The sequence below is a fragment of the Schistocerca cancellata genome, chromosome 4 (genome assembly GCF_023864275.1).
Source record: "Schistocerca cancellata isolate TAMUIC-IGC-003103 chromosome 4, iqSchCanc2.1, whole genome shotgun sequence".
NCBI classification, from domain to species: Eukaryota; Metazoa; Arthropoda; class Insecta; order Orthoptera; family Acrididae; genus Schistocerca; species Schistocerca cancellata.
The window spans coordinates 264,644,596-264,666,758 of NC_064629.1; the positions used below are offsets into that span (position 1 = coordinate 264,644,596).

General features: G+C 38.1%; 1 protein-coding gene across 1 annotated transcript in view; it reads right to left on the reverse strand.

The window, feature by feature from the left end:
- The window catches only part of LOC126185151 (apoptotic protease-activating factor 1), a 277,026-nt gene that overhangs the window by 70,648 nt on the left and 184,215 nt on the right, over positions 1–22,163 (reverse strand). Inside the window, exons 14-15 of the mRNA XM_049927997.1 lie at positions 11,550–11,847; positions 1,029–1,242 (exon numbers count right to left, since the gene is read on the reverse strand). Coding sequence (XP_049783954.1) covers positions 1,029–1,242; positions 11,550–11,847 — 512 coding nt within the window. The remainder of the gene's footprint in view (positions 1–1,028; positions 1,243–11,549; positions 11,848–22,163) is intronic.

The following is a 22,163-nucleotide window of genomic DNA, read 5'->3' on the forward strand; positions in this document are numbered from 1 at the left end:
CTATTGTGAGAGTTGTGTGACACTGTTCCATCAAAATTGTTGCAGAATAACGATGGTTTGATGGGTGACATGGAAGCAAGCAGTTGTTTAAATGTTTACTTATGCCTCAGAAGTCAAGAAATCAATCAAAAATACCCCATTCAATCCCAAAACACAGTTTTCTTGAATCTGCCAGCAGACTGATTGAATTTTCATGGCTTGAGCAAGGAGGATGCCAATGCTTGCAGGTATGAATGGAATACCCCAAGTTTTGTCAGCCATAACAATCAAATCCTAAATGTTGTCATTTTTTGCATTGCATTGAAGAAATTAACAGGAAGATGAAATGTGTTGCCATTGAGGTCTGCTGTAGCCAGTTGTGGGTCCCTCTTGTGCATACTTTCTGATAGTGAACTTTTCAGTCAATGTCTCATGAATAGTGTTACAAGGAATCTCAGGAGCCAAAACCATGATCTCAGTTACAGTGAACCTCTTATTCTGATGCACGATTTATTCAATCGTTGTGACTTTTCATTTGGAAACCGATAGTCTATCAGGTCTTTTTTGGCTGTGAATTTCAGTGCAACCAGCTGTTAACATCCTGCAATACTAGCAGACATTCTGACATTCATGCACTGCTTCTCCTACACTTCTATCAATCAACAATGAATTTGACAGATTTAAAGCCTTCCCATTCAAAAATTAAATAAGTGAGTGAATTTTCACCTGGCAGTAGCAGCACATGGGGAGTTCCATTACAAATGGCTACCAAGCCACAAATGAGCATTCTGATGGCTGAGCAATGGTTTGTTTGTGAGTGGGGTAAGTGATATGCATAGCAATGTGAACAGTAGTTGTTCAAACAGTTTCACCACCATACTCATCATTATATATTTCTACCAAATACATCACACTAATATATTTTTAAGACAGGTGTCAACAAATAATTATGCATTGCATTGGTTTGACAGCAAAAAAAAAAATACCTTTACTAGCATGACATTTAGCACCAGGCATGGCACTTGACAACATTTTATAATATTTTGTACCTGTACTTTGTTGGTGTTGTCTGCAACAGCAAATAAAGGCAGTATAAAATTAAGGTCGTCACTTTGCCATAATGCATCGAATGTGCTTAGAAGAGTGACATTATTCCCAGAAGCAGAAGGATCAAATTTCCAGAGTCTGACATTTTTATTGGTGCATGACAGAAATCTGTGTATACTGCTATCTACACTGATAGAGCTCAGGCAGTATATATCCCTGCAATGCAAATACAAGCAAATGAGTTTAATATTCTAGATTTACATGCACACTGACATAAGATATTGTTTACAAAAATAATGGATATTTTGTTCTAATTTTTAATCTTTTTTACAATACATTTCCTTTTTATTTTATTTTTATTAGTATTATTTTAGTTCTGTGCTGACCAAAGAGGATACATTTCAATTTTCTCTTCTTTTTATTGTTTTTCCTTGCAATTCCAATATCTTTTCATCTTCTACTGGTGTAGTTATTTAGTTTAATCTATACAGTGTTTCTGATTCTTTTATGTTTTCTGCCTGTGTCCCCTCTTAAATGTATTTTATTTCTGATTCTTGGCTGTTGTTTCATTGTGCCCTTTTTTCATTTTATTTATGTGATAGAAGATATTGTTGGTAATTTGTTTCCAAAAAACTGTTTTTTTGGGATTGTTTTTAATTAGTCACCACTGATAGTGTAAACCACACAGAAAAGATTAACCTCCATGTTATTACTAGTTCCAATCTTTTCTATAATGCTCAGGTAAATTTTGTCATCTATTGTTGTGATATATTAAAATTATATGAATAGATACCTTTACCTGCATATGAAACAACTGTAATCGATCTGATGCTGCAATGCAGGCTCATGCTTAAGCATGTCTGAATGATTACAAGGCACCGCTAAAAGGCCAGATTCTGCACTTCATTCACTCACCTTCTCCCATCTGCACCACATTGCAGCAAGCAGTTCAGGAATGCCCTACACTGTGGCATTAAGGAAGCAAGAAGGGGGTGCAAGATAGATTTCACTTGGTATTGAATATAGAGGAAAAAATTCAATCAAAACTGCCAATGGAAATGTTCCAGCATAATACAGACATTCTATTTTATGCTATCTTAACCTCTGTACCAGGCTTGCTCCAACTAGGAATTTTGCCTAGTGGGTTCCCCTCAGTAGATGGGTGGCAAGCAGGCAGAATTGTTGCATGTTGTCAGTCTTGGCTGTGTAAACAAATCTATTGTCTCACTGCATTTACACCTCATGCTGTGAATATGGATTCAGCTGAGAAGAGAGCACATTCTAGTGCAAACAGCATGCAACAAGAATCCCAGTGGGATGGGTAAAGGCTTTTTGTGCAAATTGGAGAATGTGCTAAATTATAACATGTAGTCTTTCAGGGCTGGTATCTTCATTAAGATGCACGACACCATTTTGCAACCCCTGGGGTGTATAAAATTCTGTGTAGTTGTGGGAAGGTTTATATTGGAACAACAAAAAGAAGTGTTAATATCTGCCTAACTGAACACAAAAGGATCTGTAGTTTGGGACACACTGACAAATCGGTTGTAGTGGAACATGTTTCTGAAGATGGTGATCATGAAATCAAATTTAGTGAGACAAACATGCTTGCTATGACATCACATTACTATGGATGTATGTACAGATAAGCCATAGAGATCTATAACACCACAATAATTTTAACAGAAAAGAAGAAGGCCTAAAGTTACATAAGGTATGGTGGTCGACTATGTACGAATGATGTGACAATCAGTTACTTTTGATAGACAGTAGACGTTAGTCAGAGAGAGTTTCACTGTTGACAGCATGCGACAAGTGGTGGCACCCTCTATGCACTCATATAAACGGGACCTCCACTGCCTAGCGGCCAATCATTGTCTCACTTCGGAAGATGCTGCCCACAGTTGGCAACTAAACATCAAAAGGTAGAATTTCTAGGGTTCAACCATGGTCTCTTAGGCCAGAAGTTTTAATTAATGAATGTGCTAAATGTTTAGTATGTGGAAGTTCTGTTGCTGAAAAAAATATAACGTTGTGTGACATTACATTCCAAACATGATGACATGTGCAACAGTTTTCAGGGAGACAAGCATTTGCAACTAATTGCAAAGCTAAAAGAATCCACCAGCAATGAGGTAAGCTCTTTTATTTCAGTTAACTTAATATCAACTATTAGACTTATATTACAATTTTATTTACCCAACAATTTCATTTCTGGGAATATGAAGTTACAAGCCATCATGCAGTGAGGGTGAGCTTTAAAATTGCTCACCCAACTGCTGGAGCTTTAACCATTCTCCACTGAGTCATTTGTGGAAGAATGCCTCAACACTGGCAGAGAAGCCATGTATCGTCTAACTAAATCACAATTTAATGCAGTCTGTGTGTATCATAATACAACTGCATGCTGTATACTAGAGCTTAGCACAGGTGTTGAATGATAACTAATGCTGAGATGGCAACAATTAATTGCATATTCTCTATGCCTTGATGAAAGTAACAACATTATTGATACAGCAGAATTAAGGATTTTTGTCCAAGAAGTGGATATAGATCTGATTATCACAGAAGAACTGGATTTAATGCTGATGAGAGATACATGTACTGGGGAAAATACATTTTGTGTCACTGAACAGGCCCTTCAGAATATAAATCTCCCCTTCCCCTGGAAATAAGCTGGTTTCCCTTGCCACTGATAGCACCCCAAATATGACCAGTTGTAATAAGGGATTTGTGAGACTTCTGAAAACTAAGCTGATGTCAGGACAGAAATTCCACTCAGTGGAGGCACTTTGTGCCAAGACTGTGCAAGTTGACATGGTTATGAACATAGTTGATAGGTCTCTAAACTGAATCAAAGGCAGTTTTGAGAGTTAATGGATTCACTGGAATCTGATTTCAATGATATACCCTGTTTTTGTCAGATAAGATAGCTAAGTAGGGGCAAAACACCCTCGAATGTTTCCTCCTTTTGTATTACCAAGTAAATCATTTTATGGATATGAAAGGGAGGTTAGTTCCTGAGCTTTCTGGCTCTCACTGATAGCTAATCTAGCAATTGTTCCAATAACTTACGCGAATGCAGCCACATGACGTCATCGACAACTGCTGATATTTCAACAGCAGCGTACCCTGCCATTTCCAAGGTAAAACTGGAGCATGTAAGCGCTGTGCAAGCCGATTTAAAACCTTGGTTTTCAGAGAAACTCCATAAAGATAATAAACTCACACACACACACATTCTCTCTCTCTCTCTCTCTCTCTCCGCCCCCCCCCCCCCCCCCCTGCTCACTGAAGTTTTGCCTTGAAAATGGCAGGGTGAGCTCCTGTTGAAATATTGGCAGTTGTTGACAATGTCAGCTGCCTGCATTCCCATGAGTTATTTGAACATTGTATATGCCAGGAGAAACTCAGGTCCAGCCTAGCACTTGGTACTGACATAATGGTCCATTTGAACACTCTCAATGCTTCTTTTCCAGGAAAAGGTCAATTAATTGTATCTATGTTTGCCAAAATTCGCACAATGTAAATGAAATCGGAGACATAGAGAAATCAATTCCAGAATAGCAATTTCATGCATTTTCCAAATGTGATGAAATCTGTAGCTACCATAAATAATAATCTTTAGTTATTCATTCAGTCTCTCAATAAATGAGGTGTAATATTCATGAAAAGATTGGAGGATTTGAACTCATTTGAGCCATTGTTTGATATCTTCATGTCAAAATGTTCAATTGATGTCAGAACTGTGTGAACAGAGGTGCAATTAGAATTAACAGATGTGCAACATGCTCATTTTATTAAGGAGAAGTTTAGAATGGTGAAGGACATCCTCAGTTTTATTCTTACTTTCCACAGGATATACTCCCTAAACTACATGTGAAAATGGCAGCTATAATGGACATATTTGGTCCTATACATTTATGTGAACAACTCTTCTCAGCCTTAAAACTTTGCAAATTGAAACATTAATGGCAACTCACAGATGGCCATCTGAGGGCTGTTCTTTGACTGCACACCACTAGTAGTATTTGTCCACGCATTCCCTTGCTTGCAGGAAATATACACTGTAATTAGTAAAATAAATAAAAGAAAGCAAAATAAAGATGCCTGCATTTTTGTATGTAACATAAATACATTGTAAATAATAAAACAGAATCATGTCCTGGTATGACACACTACTAGCAATGCCTGCTCATTTAAGTTGGGCATGCTCTCTCACTTCATTTTGCTGCACTGTGACATGTGATTGCTGATAAGCTATCTGCATTTATGTCAGGCCAGCCTGGCTGTACTGGGCTAGGGTAATCAGGCAACCAGATGACCATCTCTGCTCTATACAAGGTGTTTGGAAATTTCTCTTAACAAACTTCTAAGACTTGTAGATGGGAGTGTGAGCATAATATTTTGAACAGGAACTAAAGTCTGGAAACATACCATTTCTGTGCTACAGCCATTTGAAAACATGTTAGGTAGGTAAGTATGCACAGGTTAGTCATGGCGGGGGTGGTTACGCCAGATTGGCTGATGTTATTTGATCTCTATCCTACCTCTCTGACCTGGTGTGAGTCTCATTCTGCAATTGTTAGAGCAACATGGTTGAGTATACGTTTGCAGAATACACCAACATGATCCTCCTGCATAGCAACACTCACATTAAAGGAATTGCAGTTCGTCACCTTTATCAAGATTGGTCTCCACGTCTGACTCCATCGCATACCATTTTTGCCACAATTACGTAACAGCTTCAGAAAGGGTACCTAAACTCTAAGCAGGCATGAATGCAATGCTCCAAGGAGATGCTGCACACCCAAAATGGAAGAGGCTGTACTGCATCACACTGAAGAGAACCCTTCAATGAGTACATGAGCAATTTCTTTAGCTATTAATGAGTGGAACTGTAGTGCAAGTGATGTACTGGGTCATGCCTAATCAATTACTTGTGAAAGTGGTCACATTCAACATGTTTTCAAATGGTTGTAGCACATAAATGGTACATTTCTGTACATGGGTTCCACTACAAAATATTATCTACTCACTCCCCTGTGAAAGCCTGGGAAGCCTGAATGCCTACATAAGTGAGGATTTTTTATGGTATCAAGTAAGCAGAAAGAGAACATGGAAAAAGATGTAAGTAAAACTGTCCATCTTAAATACCAGTGTGACAATAGTGAGAGGAATATAAACATAAGACAAAGATATGACCCAGGTTTAATGACACAAACTGAAAAAAATCACTGCGCAGTACCAGAAGCAAAGGGAGCAAGTGATGTGCTCAGTATATTACAGGAAGGGGAACTATTAAATTTAAAGCCAACTGTTAGAATACTTCACCAAAATGTTTAATACATAAACAATAAAACAGAGGAACTAGAGGTAATGTTACAGGAATACAGGCCAAACATTCTAGTAGTTACCGAACATGGGCTAAAAGAAAATCACATAGGAATGTACAACTTGAAGAATTATGTGACAGTAGACAGTTTTTGCAGAACTTCCTATAAAGGTGGTGGGGTTGCCATTTTTTCTAACTATAAGCCAACTAAAGCCATAAATATAACAAAATATAATATAGAATTGAGCTTTGAAATCACAGCACTGGAAACTAAAATTGCTGGGAATTTATGTTGTGTATTAGGTTTGTATCGATCACCAAATGGTGTAATTAAAACCTTCTTTGCACAGCTGGAAGATATAATCCAACACCTCTCAAAAACATATGCTTATTTGATCATTATAGGAGATCTGAACATAGACACAAGTAAAAATACAGACAATACTAAGACCCTACTGGACTTATTGTGCATATACAATCTAAAAATAAAAATAGATAAACCAACCAGAATAACAAAGCATAGTGAAACAATAATTGATCATGTAATAACAAATATTCCTACATGCTACTGTGACACACAGGTAATAAACTCCGCATTAGCATACCATTTTGCAATCATGATAGACATAAATATAAAGACTAGTGATTCAGTGCAGAAGATATGGGAGATGAGAAGACAGAACTACCCACATAACATAAATCAGCTACAAAAGATGTTAGAGGCAGAAAACTGGGAAACAATATATGCAGCTAAAGATGCAAACACAAAATGGAACCAGTTTTTTTCTTTATTCAATAATAATTATGATGTTACATGTCCTGTTAGTAAAAGGCTTGTCAGAAAGCAACAAAAAAAGAAAAGCTGGGTGACTGGAGAAGTAAACCATGCCAGAAATAATCTGAGAATGTATTATGACCTCTCCAAACAAAAAAATACTGAGGCCTACAACACACTGTATAAAATATAAAAGAAAGAGTATTGTAATTTTATCAGAGAAACTAAAGAATCATTCATCAGGATGTCTATAGATAAGGGAAAGAACTACTCAAAAGGTTTATGGTCTTTCATTAACGAAGAGAGAGGAAAAGTAACAAATTGGGCAGACGACATCTGCCCACTGATGAGTGGGAAAAGCAACGCAAACCCTCTAGAAATAGCCAATACTTTTAACAGATATTATATTACTGTAGTGGATGAATTAATAAGACAAAATAAAACAAATGCAGTAAGTAAATTGTTAAGCCCCCCCACATACAAATCATACTATGGTTTTCATACCTACAACAGATACAGAAGTGTCAAACCTAATAAAACAACTTAAAATTAAACATTCATCTGGCTTAGATGGTGTCACATCACATCTCATAAAGGTATGCAAAGAATGTATATTAAAACCATTGACATGCATGCTGAACACTGTGATTGAAGAAGGTATATGTCCAGATTCACTGAAAGTAAGTAAAGTGAAGCCAATATTTAAGAAAGGGAACAGGGATGAATTAGGAAATTACAGGCCAATATCACTGATCTCAACATTTGCTAAAATCTGTGAAATGATAATAAAGAATAGAATTGTAAGTTTTATAACAAAGTACAGTACACTGCATTCATCACAACATGGTTTCAGAGAAGGGAAGTGAACAAAAACAGCATCAACAGATATAATTGAGCACATTCTTAATTTACTTGAAAGGCAACAAAAGACTTGTGGGATTTTCATGGACCTATCAAGGCATTTGATTGTGTGAACCACTCAAAATTAATGATGAAATTATATCAGTATAGAATTAGAGGAAAATGCTATGACATACTTAAATCATACATTACAAATAGAAAACAATGTATAGAAATCAGACATACTAGTGGGGGAAATATAACAAACTACAGATCAGAATTAAAAACAGTCAAACACGGTGTGCCGCAAGGGTCGGTGCTTGGGCCAATACAATTTATACTCTACATAAATGACTTCCCTAGCTATATAAATCAGAAACTTATAATGTATGCTGATGACACAACAATCATTTGAACAGCTGACACAAAGGAGGAGCTTGAGAAGGAAGCACTCCTGAATATCGAAAATGCAAATAAATATTTAACACAAAACAACCTTCTTGTGAATCAGTCTAAAACAATGAATGTAGTATTTCAGACCAAGCATAGTGAAAATTATTATATAAATGGAAAGACTATTAAAGAAGTAACCAGTACAAACTTTATAGAAACTATAATAGACAAACATTTGGCATGGGGGGGGGGGGGAGCACATAGATGCACTGTGTAAAAAGATAAACAAACAGATTTTCATCATGCATAAAACAGCTAAGACTGTGGAAGATAAGGTCCTCAGATCTTGTCTTCCCACATTTGTCTTATTCAGTTCATATATGGGGAAGTGCACAAGCTGGCTACTTAAAAAGAGTATTCACAATTCAGAAAAGTGCAGTGAGATGCATTGCAAAAATACCACCAAGACAGACCTGTAGGCAAGCTTTTGTACACTATAATATTATGGCAGTATATTCACTGTACATATACCAAAGCATAATGGTGGTAAGGTCAAGTGATAAACACCTCCTAAATAAAGATGTACACAAACACGGTACAAGAGGAAATGAAAATTACTACATGATAAACAGAAATCTAAAACTGTATATGACTGCCCCTGAAGAAGCAGGCAATAGGTTTTTTAATAAACTCCCCAAAATCATTAAAAAAGAAACAGACCTAAAATGTTTTAAAAATCATTTGAAACTATATCTTACAGAGAAATGTATATATAGTTTGAGTGAATACTAAGATGGTGTTTAAATATGTTATATCATTACTGAAATGTACCTTTAAAAATTATCATTTCTGTATGTTGTTTGGATGTGTGTGTATACATATTGTGAAACATGTAATACCTTTGTATGCTTATAGACTATTCCTGTTAAATTATTTGTTTCATTTATATATAATGAAATCAAGTTTGATGTTAATAGCCAATTGTATGACACACCCAATACTCTCAGCTGGATTTTCAGCTGGAGTCCATGGGCAAAGAATAAATAAATAAATAAATAAATAAATTTAACATTTAATTTGAAATTATCAGCAGTAGTTGCAAGTGATTTATTATGAAATCATTCATATGAGTCGAATAACATTTAAAACGTATTATTTGTAAGAGATTTGTTTATTTAAACCACAAGAAACTGTAAAAGCAATCATTGACTAAATTTCAACATTTCAATATTTCAAAGACTATGTCTCAATTTTTTAAAGAGCATAGTGAGTGGCACACAATGTTTCTCAAAACCACTGGACTTGCTTCTGAACAGTTTCAGGGTCACTGAAGTTGTTCTCTCAAAAAGGCTTTGATTCTTTATTTCACTAATTACTGTAGTGAGAAACCAGTGTACAACTAAATGTATTATATTAGATGCACATGGCTATGCCACACAGGAAAATTCAGTACTTCATGTGCCACAAATAAATCTACTGTTCACACTGTACACAAAATCCATACAAAAAGGATAGACAATGAGACACTTGTACACACTTCACTTTTTCTTTAACATAGGCAATGTAATATTCTTTAAAATCACTCCCAGGTATAAAACTGGATATTATGATTGGAAAAATGTATACAACAGCAACAAGAGAAAGTTTTCTCTTAGACCCTTTTCATGTCATGATGTACACTCCTGGAAATGGAAAAAAGAACACGTTGACACCGGTGTGTCAGACCCACCATACTTGCTCCGGACACTGCGAGAGGGCTGTACAAGCAATGATCACACGCACGGCACAGCGGACACACCAGGAACCGCGGTGTTGGCCGTCGAATGGCGCTAGCTGCGCAGCATTTGTGCACCGCCGCCGTCAGTGTCAGCCAGTTTGCCGTGGCATACGGAGCTCCATCGCAGTCTTTAACACTGGTAGCATGCCGCGACAGCGTGGACGTGAACCGTATGTGCAGTTGACAGACTTTGAGCGAGGGCGTATAGTGGGCATGCGGGAGGCCGGGTGGACGTACCGCCGAATTGCTCAACACATTGGGCGTGAGGTCTCCACAGTACATCGATGTTGTCGCCAGTGGTCGGCAGAAGGTGCACGTGCCCATCGACCTGGGACCGGACCGCAGCGACGCACGGATGCACGCCAAGACCGTAGGATCCTACGCAGTGCCGTAGGGGACCGCACCGCCACTTCCCAGCAAATTAGGGACACTGTTGCTCCTGGGGTATCGGCGAGGACCATTCGCAACCGTCTCCATGAAGCTGAGCTACGGTCCCGCACACCGTTAGGCCGTCTTCCGCTCACGCCCCAACATCGTGCAGCCCGCCTCCAGTGGTGTCGCGACAGGCGTGAATGGAGGGACGAATGGAGACGTGTCGTCTTCAGCGATGAGAGTCGCTTCTGCCTTGGTGCCAATGATGGTCGTATGCGTGTTTGGTGCCGTGCAGGTGAGCGCCACAATCAGGACTGCATACGACCGAGGCACACAGGGCCAACACCCGGCATCATGGTGTGGGGAGCGATCTCCTACACTGGCCGTACACCACTGGTGATTGTCGAGGGGACACTGAATAGTGCACGGTACATCCAAACCGTCATCGAACCCATCGTTCTACCATTCCTAGACCGGCAAGGGAACTTGCTGTTCCAACAGGACAATGCACGTCCGCATGTATCCCGTGCCACCCAACGTGCTCTAGAAGGTGTAAGTCAACTACCCTGGCCAGCAAGATCTCCGGATCTGTCCCCCATTGAGCATGTTTGGGACTGGATGAAGCGTCGTCTCACGCGGTCTGCACGTCCAGCACGAACGCTGGTCCAACTGAGGCGCCAGGTGGAAATGGCATGGCAAGCCGTTCCACAGGACTACATCCAGCATCTCTACGATCGTCTCCATGGGAGAATAGCAGCCTGCATTGCTGCGAAAGGTGGATATACACTGTACTAGTGCCGACATTGTGCATGCTCTGTTGCCTGTGTCTATGTGCCTGTGGTTCTGTCAGTGTGATCATGTGATGTATCTGACCCCAGGAACGTGTCAATAAAGTTTCCCCTTCCTGGGACAATGAATTCACGGTGTTCTTATTTCAATTTCCAGGAGTGTATATAACAACATTTAAAAAATGCACATATCTCAAAGTTAGTGACTGATAAATATGCCAAATAATGTGAAAGGTTTCTTACCCACTTTGGTCATGGTATTCTTTCACAATATATGATGCGTTTGGATTTATGTCCCAAATGCAGACACTATGGTTTGAAGATGCAGTAATGACAAACTCACTGTCTTCCGTTATTGTGGCACATACAAATGTTGTGCCTTTACAGCATCCTAGAACCTGTTTTTCCAAATCTTCAAGTGACAATGTAGCTGTTATCTCATCACTGGTTATGACATTTTCAGGAGGTGTAGTGTTAACACCTTCCCAACTCCAACATATTATTGAATCTTCAGTTACAACAATTACCTCATACTCAGAATCTGTAACCAATTGAAAATTAAAACAACTTTGTAAAAGATAACATCTATGTTTCCAAAACATCTGAATGAAGTAAAAAAAAATATTTACATGCCTAATTACAGATTACATATTACAATAATGGTTTGAAGTAACTTCAGTTACAGTAAATGTTGTACCAACAGTTCACTACAAGCAATCAAAATTCCGGATCAAAAGAATGCAGAGGTCTCTATTGCAAAGTATTACAAATTCTTCCTTAACTGACATATTACAAAGCTTTCAACTAATTTTGTCACCTCACTGAACATTAATACCTTTATTTTTGGATTTATTTGATTTCCGAAATTTGTGGTAGTGTGATAAAAAATACTAGGTTTTGACATTTAAACTATGCAGTGAAGGAAAACTAAGAGTTGAAAAAGGATATAATTCCTGTTTAATTCACATGTGGATAGGGAGGCATGGAAGATGTCTTTTGTGAAAACATTGAGTATTTTTCTTATATGTGAAATTTCATTCAGTCACCATAATTCACAACATGAACTCTGCACTAGAACCTAGATTTAGCAGCTGAGCTGACACATAAAAACAATGTACAGTGATAAATTAATGAAAGAAAACACAGTACATTCAGTTCCGCTCATCAACAGCTACAATAACAATATAGCCAAAGCTCAACACAGTTAATAATGGCACAATATTAAAATTTTTTAACTGTAAGTAGAGACGATAAATATGTTCTGCAACTTATTGAACAATTCTTTCCAGCTAAGTTTGCAATTCTTGTCATTAAAAGTGCCACAAAGAAATGCCTGAATTATGTAACGCATTCTGTTTATTTTCTTGTGCAAGCTTCATATTTCAGACAGTAATATTTTGCTCAAAAATGTATCATGAAAGTAATAGAAAGTGCTGATCCACTATACTATCACAGAAAGCTTTATAAAAAAAAAAAAATCAGTGATGTAAAATGCTCAACAAATTGTTTAGGAGGGGAGGGGACCCTTAGATAAAACAATCCACAGGGGAAAAAAATTGAAAATATTTCTTCTTGACAACTGACAACTCCTCTCCCACAGCTGAATTTCTTCCCAACTGCTGAGATTAAAAGATATTGAAAGTTAGGCCGATTAGCTCTCAGTCATAATTACAGTTTAATTCAGAAGAGAAAAGTACTGTCTTGACAATGTTTACAAAATAATGCCAATAATGCCACAATGACAGTATTTAGATCCTTTTTGTAGATTATAACCTTTAAACCTGAAGTAATTCATAAACAGTGCCAAAAACAGTAGCACTGAATACAGAGTTGCCACGTACCTCAATTTAAATGCGACTGTCCTGATTTTACTGTTGAAAACCTAACTCTAAATAAAAACCCTAGTTATACGAAAACTGATAATATTTTGAATAATTTGGGAGTCAGTTTTGTAAATGCAAATGAAATTAAATTTAGTCCAAAGAGAGCTAAGTTAAGAAACATATACTCAGCACCCAGTACATCAAACTTATTCACATTCAGTAGTGAGTCGGAAGTCAATCTAAACAACAGGTGGTTGTTACTGAGCATTTTTCAAATTGCAAAGCTTATTTAAAAATGGATTTGTCCTCAGGTAGCAAAATTAATGAAGTGCCAGTGCCAACAAAAGAAACAAAATTTTAAATAAGAACAAAGTTTAATAATGCATGTTGCTGCACTAAATCTGATGATGATCTGCTAGTAACATGGAAACCAGTCATCTTTAAAACAAAAGTGACTAGATGATATTTTTCATTCATTACACCAATGCAGATCACGGTTTCCTGAAACATGAGATCAATTACATAGCAAACTAGTTGTGGACCATGCAAAGGAGCTCTTTGTATTTGAGAAATCTTTAGTCTTGAGATTGGTAGCATCTGTAAACATCATTAACTTTTATAAACTGTGAATTGCTAAGGGCAGCTTATTAGCAAAACAAAATGGGGAACAGGAAGAAACAGTGAGGAATTTTATGACATATAGATTTCTTCAGTCTCATGAAACAGATATAACTGATTTTCAGCTCCATTGCTTCCAAAATTAGTTTCTGTTTCCTGTTGGTAAAAACAGATTTCAAAAGATTACTTAATGAGCCACAGGTACCATAATATTGATCTTTCACTAATAATAGATTATGATGAACAGAATCAAAGTATTGAAATATGTCACAGGATACAACAATTGACAGAATCATCATTTTGAAAGTCAAAAGTCTCTTAATAATAGTTCCAAGCTGGTTAAGATGTTAGCCATGTAATATTTTATCAAAAAATACAGGCAGATGCAAAATTTACCTACAGTTGTTCACATTTGAGATGTCTCCCTTTTTGCAAAGAGGTTTTACAATGGGATATTTTATTCTTGCAAGAAGTATACCCTGGTACACAGCAACATCAAATACATGGGACAATATTCTACAATTTTACTCGAGTAGGTTTCAGTAACTTACATGAGATACTGTCAACTTCACATGAATGTTTATTTATTAATGACTTAATAATTCTCTTGAGTTCTCTGGTACACTAATTTCATGACAAGTAATGGGAACTTGTTGCTCGAGGATACACATTGCCTCGATGAGGGCTGACCTATGCCCTGTCAGTTCAGTCAACATACATGAAAAATCTGTTAGCTGGACTGCAATGTGCATATTCTTTTTGAAAATGTTTTGTGAAAAAAGGGGCACAACTGCATTACAAAATGTATTAAATTTAGTTTTCATCAGCTTATCAATGAAGAGGTTCCCAGCCTACTTGCTAAATGTATTTATTTAAACTTCTGAATTATGACACTATTTTTATTACCCTGCTTATTCTCTATCTTCATTTCATTGTGTTCTGAGACACTGTTAATGGTGATTGTCAATATATGTTCATCAATAACTTCCTTGATGGCAAGATTGTCAGTTTTATTTTTGCCCCTACATTTTCTTTCATTAATGTGAAAGAACTGACACTGACTCTAGCAGGGATGTCCACCACAGGAAATAGATTAACAGGACACAATTAGGAAGAATAAGTTAAAAAATCCAAATTAAAATCAACAATAAACACAATATCCTTCACTTTTCCTGCCAGTTGCTTCAAGAGAAGATCTAACTGACTGATGAAGCAACTGAAATTACCAGAGGGAGTTTCACAAATAGATAAAATTAATAGACATGGAAAAATGCCTTCCATCCAGTGGCACATGGCTCAAAATGCTGCTCCAGACAGTATTATTTAAAATTTACAGTTTAGGGCAAATACGTGGTTTTTACAAATATAGCAACTGTTCCTCCTTCCATATTACTTCTACAGTGTGAAGCTACTATGGCATGGTTATAAATCTGAAGAAAGGTGGCAGTAGTGCTGGTGATGGTTGTGATAATGACATGATGACTGTGAGCATAAAATATTTCCATAAATTATCCCTTGTGCATTGTCTAATAGACCTATTATCTGATCAGTTTAATTTACTAATTCTCTCATGTTTTAATGTAATATCATCACAAATTTGCTACACCCAGAATTTGCACACATTAACCTAAAAAAATAGCACCTTAGTAATTTAAAACATTCATTATTAATTGTTCTATTTGGGATACTTTGAGCCAGTAAATTAGCACGTTTCAATTTCCAAACCTTGCTTGGAAGAACTGGTTTTGAATTTACCATTCTTATGTTGTGCTCTTCCTTAATATCTGCATCTAAAACATCACTCAATGCTTCTTTACCTTACCTGTTTAGATCTAGGCCATGCTTGTTAAACAATTTTCTAATAAGATCACTTACACATGTGAGACAAGTATTCTTGAAATTTTTGCATGTCTTTGATAATATAGTTTATTTAAACGACAGGCTCACTGACATAAGACTGTGGCAGCATGTCATTCCTTTTTGGGACATATCTTGGTGCTTGATAGCATATAAATTTTCTTCTTGATAGTGTGTATTACATCATACCTTTATTTACTTGCAAATTCATGGGTAAAACGCTGGTGTTAAATATGTAAAAACTTTCTGGTGAAGAAACTGAAGAGGAACTCAACAGAAAATTCCCACACACACCAGTAGCCATCATGCAATTAGGAATGAATATTTTCAGTGTTCAAAACAGGAGTTCACACAATAAATTCTCAAGATGATCTTCCTTGCATACTTTAATTACTCTGAATATCATAAGAGCCCTACAAAACAAATAAAACATTTTATTTTTTCTTATTGTTTCATTTATTCTTTCCACCTTTGGTGTGTATTTGCTAGTTCATTTCACTGTTTGATTGTGTTTACAAACATAGACTCTGCTCACAGTAATTTCTAAGAAATCTCACACTACTGGTAACAGTGCGCCTGATAGATCTTGTAATCATATAGGTATAATTACAATGATTGGTGTATTTGATTGTAATATTCAGTTATGAATGAATGCCACAATTTCCAAATATTTGTAATGTCTCTGTATCTGAGACAGCTCAGAACATTTATGGGAGGCACATACTGCTACATAACAGCAGCCACAGCACATTTAGTGGGTCCCAGTTTACCTGACTGATGGGAATAGAAGAGCAACAGGATGGGATGGTCATTGTTGTAAGTTGTATGATTCTACAATCTATTTCACTTCTGGAAGTGAACTAGGTCCTGCGGAGAGGTACTCGCATAGTGGAATATTGCTGTATGGTAGTTCTAGGAGAGGGAAGACAGATGCTGCTTAACATGACAGCTACTTTCAATAAATAATTCAACTGGTTATTAAATTTATACCACAAGAGGCAAATAAGGGAGCAAAAATGTCATAAACAACATGTCTCAGAGGATGGCAGCTAGCACTGGAGTTTACAATCATGAGAGTAAAGAATAAAGAAAGTAAAGGAAGAGAAAGGAGAAAGAGGCTGCAGGTTTGCTCCACCGTTTGGTCCGCCCTCAGCCCTATGGCTCTCCATCAGTATGGCTGCAATGATGTTACTGTCGACACAATTTGCCCAGGGCTACATCAGTGACCATCAGTGTCTCAGAATCAAGTAATTTTCATACAAGTCCGAACAACTGTTTTTTTGTATTCCTTTATAGAGAGTAAATAAAGTTTATTTATTCTTCCTGCCTGGGGTATGCTAGTTGTCTCTCATAGCCATGACGCAAAACTTGGCAATGAGGATGGGATCTCATCCAACCACTGACTTTTACATGCTTTGTGTACTCATCGACTGTAGCTACCCATTTTTGTGCCCTACTTAGGACAATTGCAACTTTTTCTCAGTATATATGTGTGTCTCATTTTAGTATGGCCTCACTGCCTTCAATTGAATTGGCACAGTTGTACATACAACAGTGAACTTTTACAGATGCTAAATTGCATGTTACTCACCACCACAAATGGCACTATCGCCACTGCTCCAGGCCAAGCCTGTCAGCACCCTGATAATATCCCACTGGTGCATCAACTGCTGGCTGAGCCCATCGGTCCACCACTGACATCCCATCAGTCTGTCACTCCATGCCAAGCTTGTCAGGATCCTGATGAAATCCCACCAGTGCCTCAACAGCCAGTTAAGCCCATTGGTTTTCCATTAACATCCCACCCATCTCTCGCTTCCAGTCACTGTTCGCACTCTGCTGATGTCTCACTGGTGCATCCACATCTGACCCAGGGCTTCGCTTCCCTGCGTATGTCCCATTGACCTATCACTCACCTGACTGAGCCCATTGCTTATCTTCCAACATCACAGCAGCCTTCGTCTACCAACTGAGCCTGTCGGCATCCCACCAGCCTGTCACCTGGCACTGCCGGCTCCTCTGGTCACTGCACTAGTGTCCGGTTGAGCGCCTCTGGAAACAATTTCTCCTCTGCCACCCCCAGTGCCATTAATGTGTGCAAACAAATTGCTGCCCACGACCACTGCAGTGCCCACCACTGATCTCCGCTCACTTGATGCCACATCACATTTCCTACATCTCTTCCTTCTTCCATTCCTGTGTTGCTGCCTACTGGGATATCGCCCTTGGTTGATCCATTGCTCCCATTCCCTATCATTTCCTTCAGTATATGGAGTGCTAGAGTGCTCATGGAAGTTACAACACAAATATTCCTGGACCACACATGATCTCATCCTCTTCATCGCCTCCTAGTGGCTTCCTTGATAACAACCCAGACTGTCTGTGGTTTTTCAGGTCTCTGAACATGGTGGCCCTTTACTGCTGGCTGCATCAATGCCACATCAGGCACCTCACTGGCCCATCAGCATCGTCGTGATTGAGGTGGCTACCATTGATTGAGCGTCATCCTCTCTTCAGCTGCCAGAGCATATCAATGTTACCAACAGTTCACCAGTCATAGGGCACCTCCTTCCTGGTGGCAGCCACTTCTCCTTCAAGCCAGCTCCCCCACCTCTTTTTAAGGGGGAAGAGGAGTTGTGTCCCCTGGGACCATTGTTACGCAACACACACATACATTGTGGGCTGCTGCCTCTTCAGGTCACTGGAAACACACTACAGGAGATGCCAGATAAACAGTGTGACCACAACATAAGCACACCATGTTTGTTGTCAACTAAGTCTCCCACAGCTGCCAGGGTAACACATGGTGCCAGTTTCACCACTAGATGCAATGCAAATAGTGCTGCCATCATGAGCACCTATTCTTCCTTTGCATATCATGTGCACACAAAGCATGGCTCTCACTGCCATGACACAAAAGTAACAAAAATATATCACATTGAATATTTTACTTCATATTTCAAGGAATTAATCTATCCACTAAAAAAGTAATGAATGATTCCCTTCACAGGAGCAAAATCTGAATTCTGGTTTTGTTCCAGATATACTTTTAACACTAAACTGAGAAATTGAAGGAAGGAAAGAAGGCTGATTAGTAGTTCAATATTTATTTCTCACTAGGCATGGAGAACAACTTCACACTGCACAAAATGGAGAGGACAATCAAGGCCTTTTTATTTTCAAAGGAATAACTTGAAATTCACCTTGACAAATCTAGTGCAATCACAGAAAACCTAAACGTATATGACAAGACAGGAATTTGAACCACAATCCTCCTGAATGCAAGTATAGCACCTTAACCATCTTGCCCAGCAAGGAAGTAAAATGGGAAATTATTATGTAGAGCTTAAAACTAAAATTTTGAAGGTAATTGTTTGGTTCTTCACTATTTACTTCAAACATTTGTATAAAATAGTGTCATATTTTGAAAAAAGTGTTTTTGTACTAAGTGGCTGAAACAGAAATCACACAGGACAAAATGTTACAGAAATGGTTGTTGCTCTTCATAGTAGCAGTTCCTAACACATCGATATAGAAAACAAATTTTGACCCCCATATTCTGATGACAGTGCATAAGTCGTAGGCCAGTGATTGACATTCTGTACACTCTTTATTTTCCTTTGTCATGATCACTGTATGTAATATTGTCTGCCACTTCAACTAAATTTTTTACAGCAACGAATTTCTTTTGTGAAATTTATTTCTTATTGTGAATGCTCTGTTTTTAGTTGGTTATTGGTATAAATGTCTTGTGACTAGGGCCTTCCATTGGGTAGACAGTTCGCCAGGTGCAAGTCTTTCAATTTGATGCCACTTTGGCGACTTGCGCGTCAAGGTTCTTGGTATATACAGTGGTTTCCTCCAATACTCTAGTCAGAGACTTTTGGAATCCATATTTCCCAAATTATTTGCCCCACTGACATCGCCTGTCAACAGGAGATGCACTAGGTGCCACCGGGAGTAGCAGAAAAATTGTATTTTAGCTTTAGGTGCAAAGATGACCAAATTCACCAATACATATATCCATGTTATATTTTTGCCAGGTTTTTCCCATCTTAAGTGCACCAACTGCCTGCCAAACCATCATGAACAGTATAATTTGCAAGCCATTATGAACGGTAACATATTGTGTAAATTAGCTTGCATTTCTATATGTATGGCACCTTGCTCTGGGTAACAACTGAAAGTGTCTTTTTAACCTGAAACTAGTTGTGCAACTAAGAAGACATCTTAATACATATACAGTCTAAGTGGAAAAATGTTGTCTTCAATCAACAAATTTATGACATGTCGGCCAATAAGAAGAAGAAGTAGAATCATTACACACACCAAAGAGCCAAAGAAACTGGTACACCTGCGTAATATGGTGTAGGGCCACCGCGAGCACGCAGAAGTGCCACAACATGACGTGGCATGAACTCAACTAATGTCTGAAGTAGTGCTGGAGGGAACTGACACCTTGAATCCTGCAGGGCTGTCCATTAATCCATAAGAATAAGAGGGTGTGGAGATCTCTTCTGAACAGCACATTGCAAGGAATCCCAGATATGCTCAATAATGTTCATGTTTGAGGTGTTTGGCGGCCAGCGGAAGTGTTTAAACTTAGAAGAGTGTTCTCGGAGCTACTCTGTAGCAATTCTGGATGTGTGGGGTGTGGAAGGGTTGCACTTCCATCACGTTGAATGATTCTCTTCAGTTGTTGTTTGTCCCATTCTTGCAGGACCATTTTTCAGCCGCAGCAATGTCAGAAATTTGATGATGTACTGGATTCCTGATATTCATGGTACACTCGTGCAATGATCATAGGGGAAAATCCCCACTTCATTGCTACCTCGGAGATGCTGTGTCCCTTCACTCGTGCACTGACTATAACACCAAGTTCAAACTCACTTAAATCTCAGTAACCTGCCATTGTAGCAGCAGTTACTGATCGAACAACTGCACCAGATACTTGTTGTCTTATATAGGCATTGCCGACCAAAGCACCATATTCTGCCTGTTTACATATATCTGTATTTGAATATGCATGACGAAACCAGTTTCTTTGACACTTCAAGAGTCTGTTTCACTACAAAGGAAGAGCAGGCAGGACTTATGACATAGGATTTATTACAAACAAAATAACTAACAACAGAATAGCAAGACTTATGTCAAAACCATTCAAGCCTAAGAAACGACATGCTCGCATTTTGATAAGAGGTAGTAATGTTACAGAAATGATAAATGATAAAAAAATGCCACTACTAAATGATAATAGTGGGACACTGTAATGTACAAGCAGGCAATAACTAAAAGACAAATCTTTAGTTGCAAACTCAGGATATTATACAAGAAATAATAGAGACGAAACATTATTAAAATTTTCAAAGAAGATCTGTTTGCCCTGAACACATTCTCAAAGAAGAAAGGAAATAGAATATGAATTTGGCTAGGAATACATGTTAATGGAGCACATGTGAATCGTCTTTATTCGCTAATGACACTATACTATTTGCTTCTAGCAAAAAAATCATCAACAACCAGTGGAATAATTTAATAAAGCACATTCTGATGTAGGTCTGAAAATCAATCTATAATGAAGATATTGAACCAGTTGGTAAGATTTTATATTTAGGACAGCTGCTGGAGGCAACAACTGAATGGACAAGAAAAGAAATAAACAAAAGAGTAAAAATATTCTGGAGTGCTTCTGATAAAGTAAATAGTTTTTTACATGACGTGACAACTCTGATATATATGAAGCAGAATCTTCTCAGTTACTGCGGATTACCAGTTTTAACATATGGCAGTGATACAAAAAAATAGCCACTCAATGAGTAATAGTAAGATGTATTTCAGGCATTACCAAGACAGGACAGGCAACAAAAAATCAGCTGGGAAACAACAGACTGGAGTGGAGGCGTAACTTTTTTTAAATAACAACGAAATGGAATTGGGTGTGACATATAGGTGGGAGAATAATAGAAATTAAATAGACCAAAAAAGTAAATGTATGTGGATAGATGACAATAAAAACATACAGGAGCAACACAGATGTGTACAGATGAAAAGGGAAAAAGCCTTTATCCAGCAGTGGATGTAAAATGGCTGATGATGAGAGAGGGTGCAAATATTGGTATTCTTCAAGCAACTAGGGATGTAACTAGTGAACTAAATGGTTGTGACAACTCTGAAACTCTCTCTCTCTCTCTCTCTCTCTCCCCCCCCCCCCCCCCCTCTCTCTCTGCATGTGCAGCTGGAGTGGTATGAGACCCCTGATACGTCTAGATATGACTCCGAAATGTGACACATACGTAAGCATCCTGTCTAATCACCTTCATCCATTCATGTCCATTGTACATTCCAACAGAGTTGGGAAATTCCAACATGACAATGCAACACCTCAAATGTCCAGAATTGCTATAGAGTCGCTCCAGGATCACTCTTTTGAGTTTAAACACTTCTGCTGACCACCAAACTCCCCAGACATGAACATTATTGAGCGTATCTGGGATGCCTTGCAACGTGCTGTTCAGAAGAGATCTCCACCCCCTGTTACTCTTACAGATTTATGGACAGC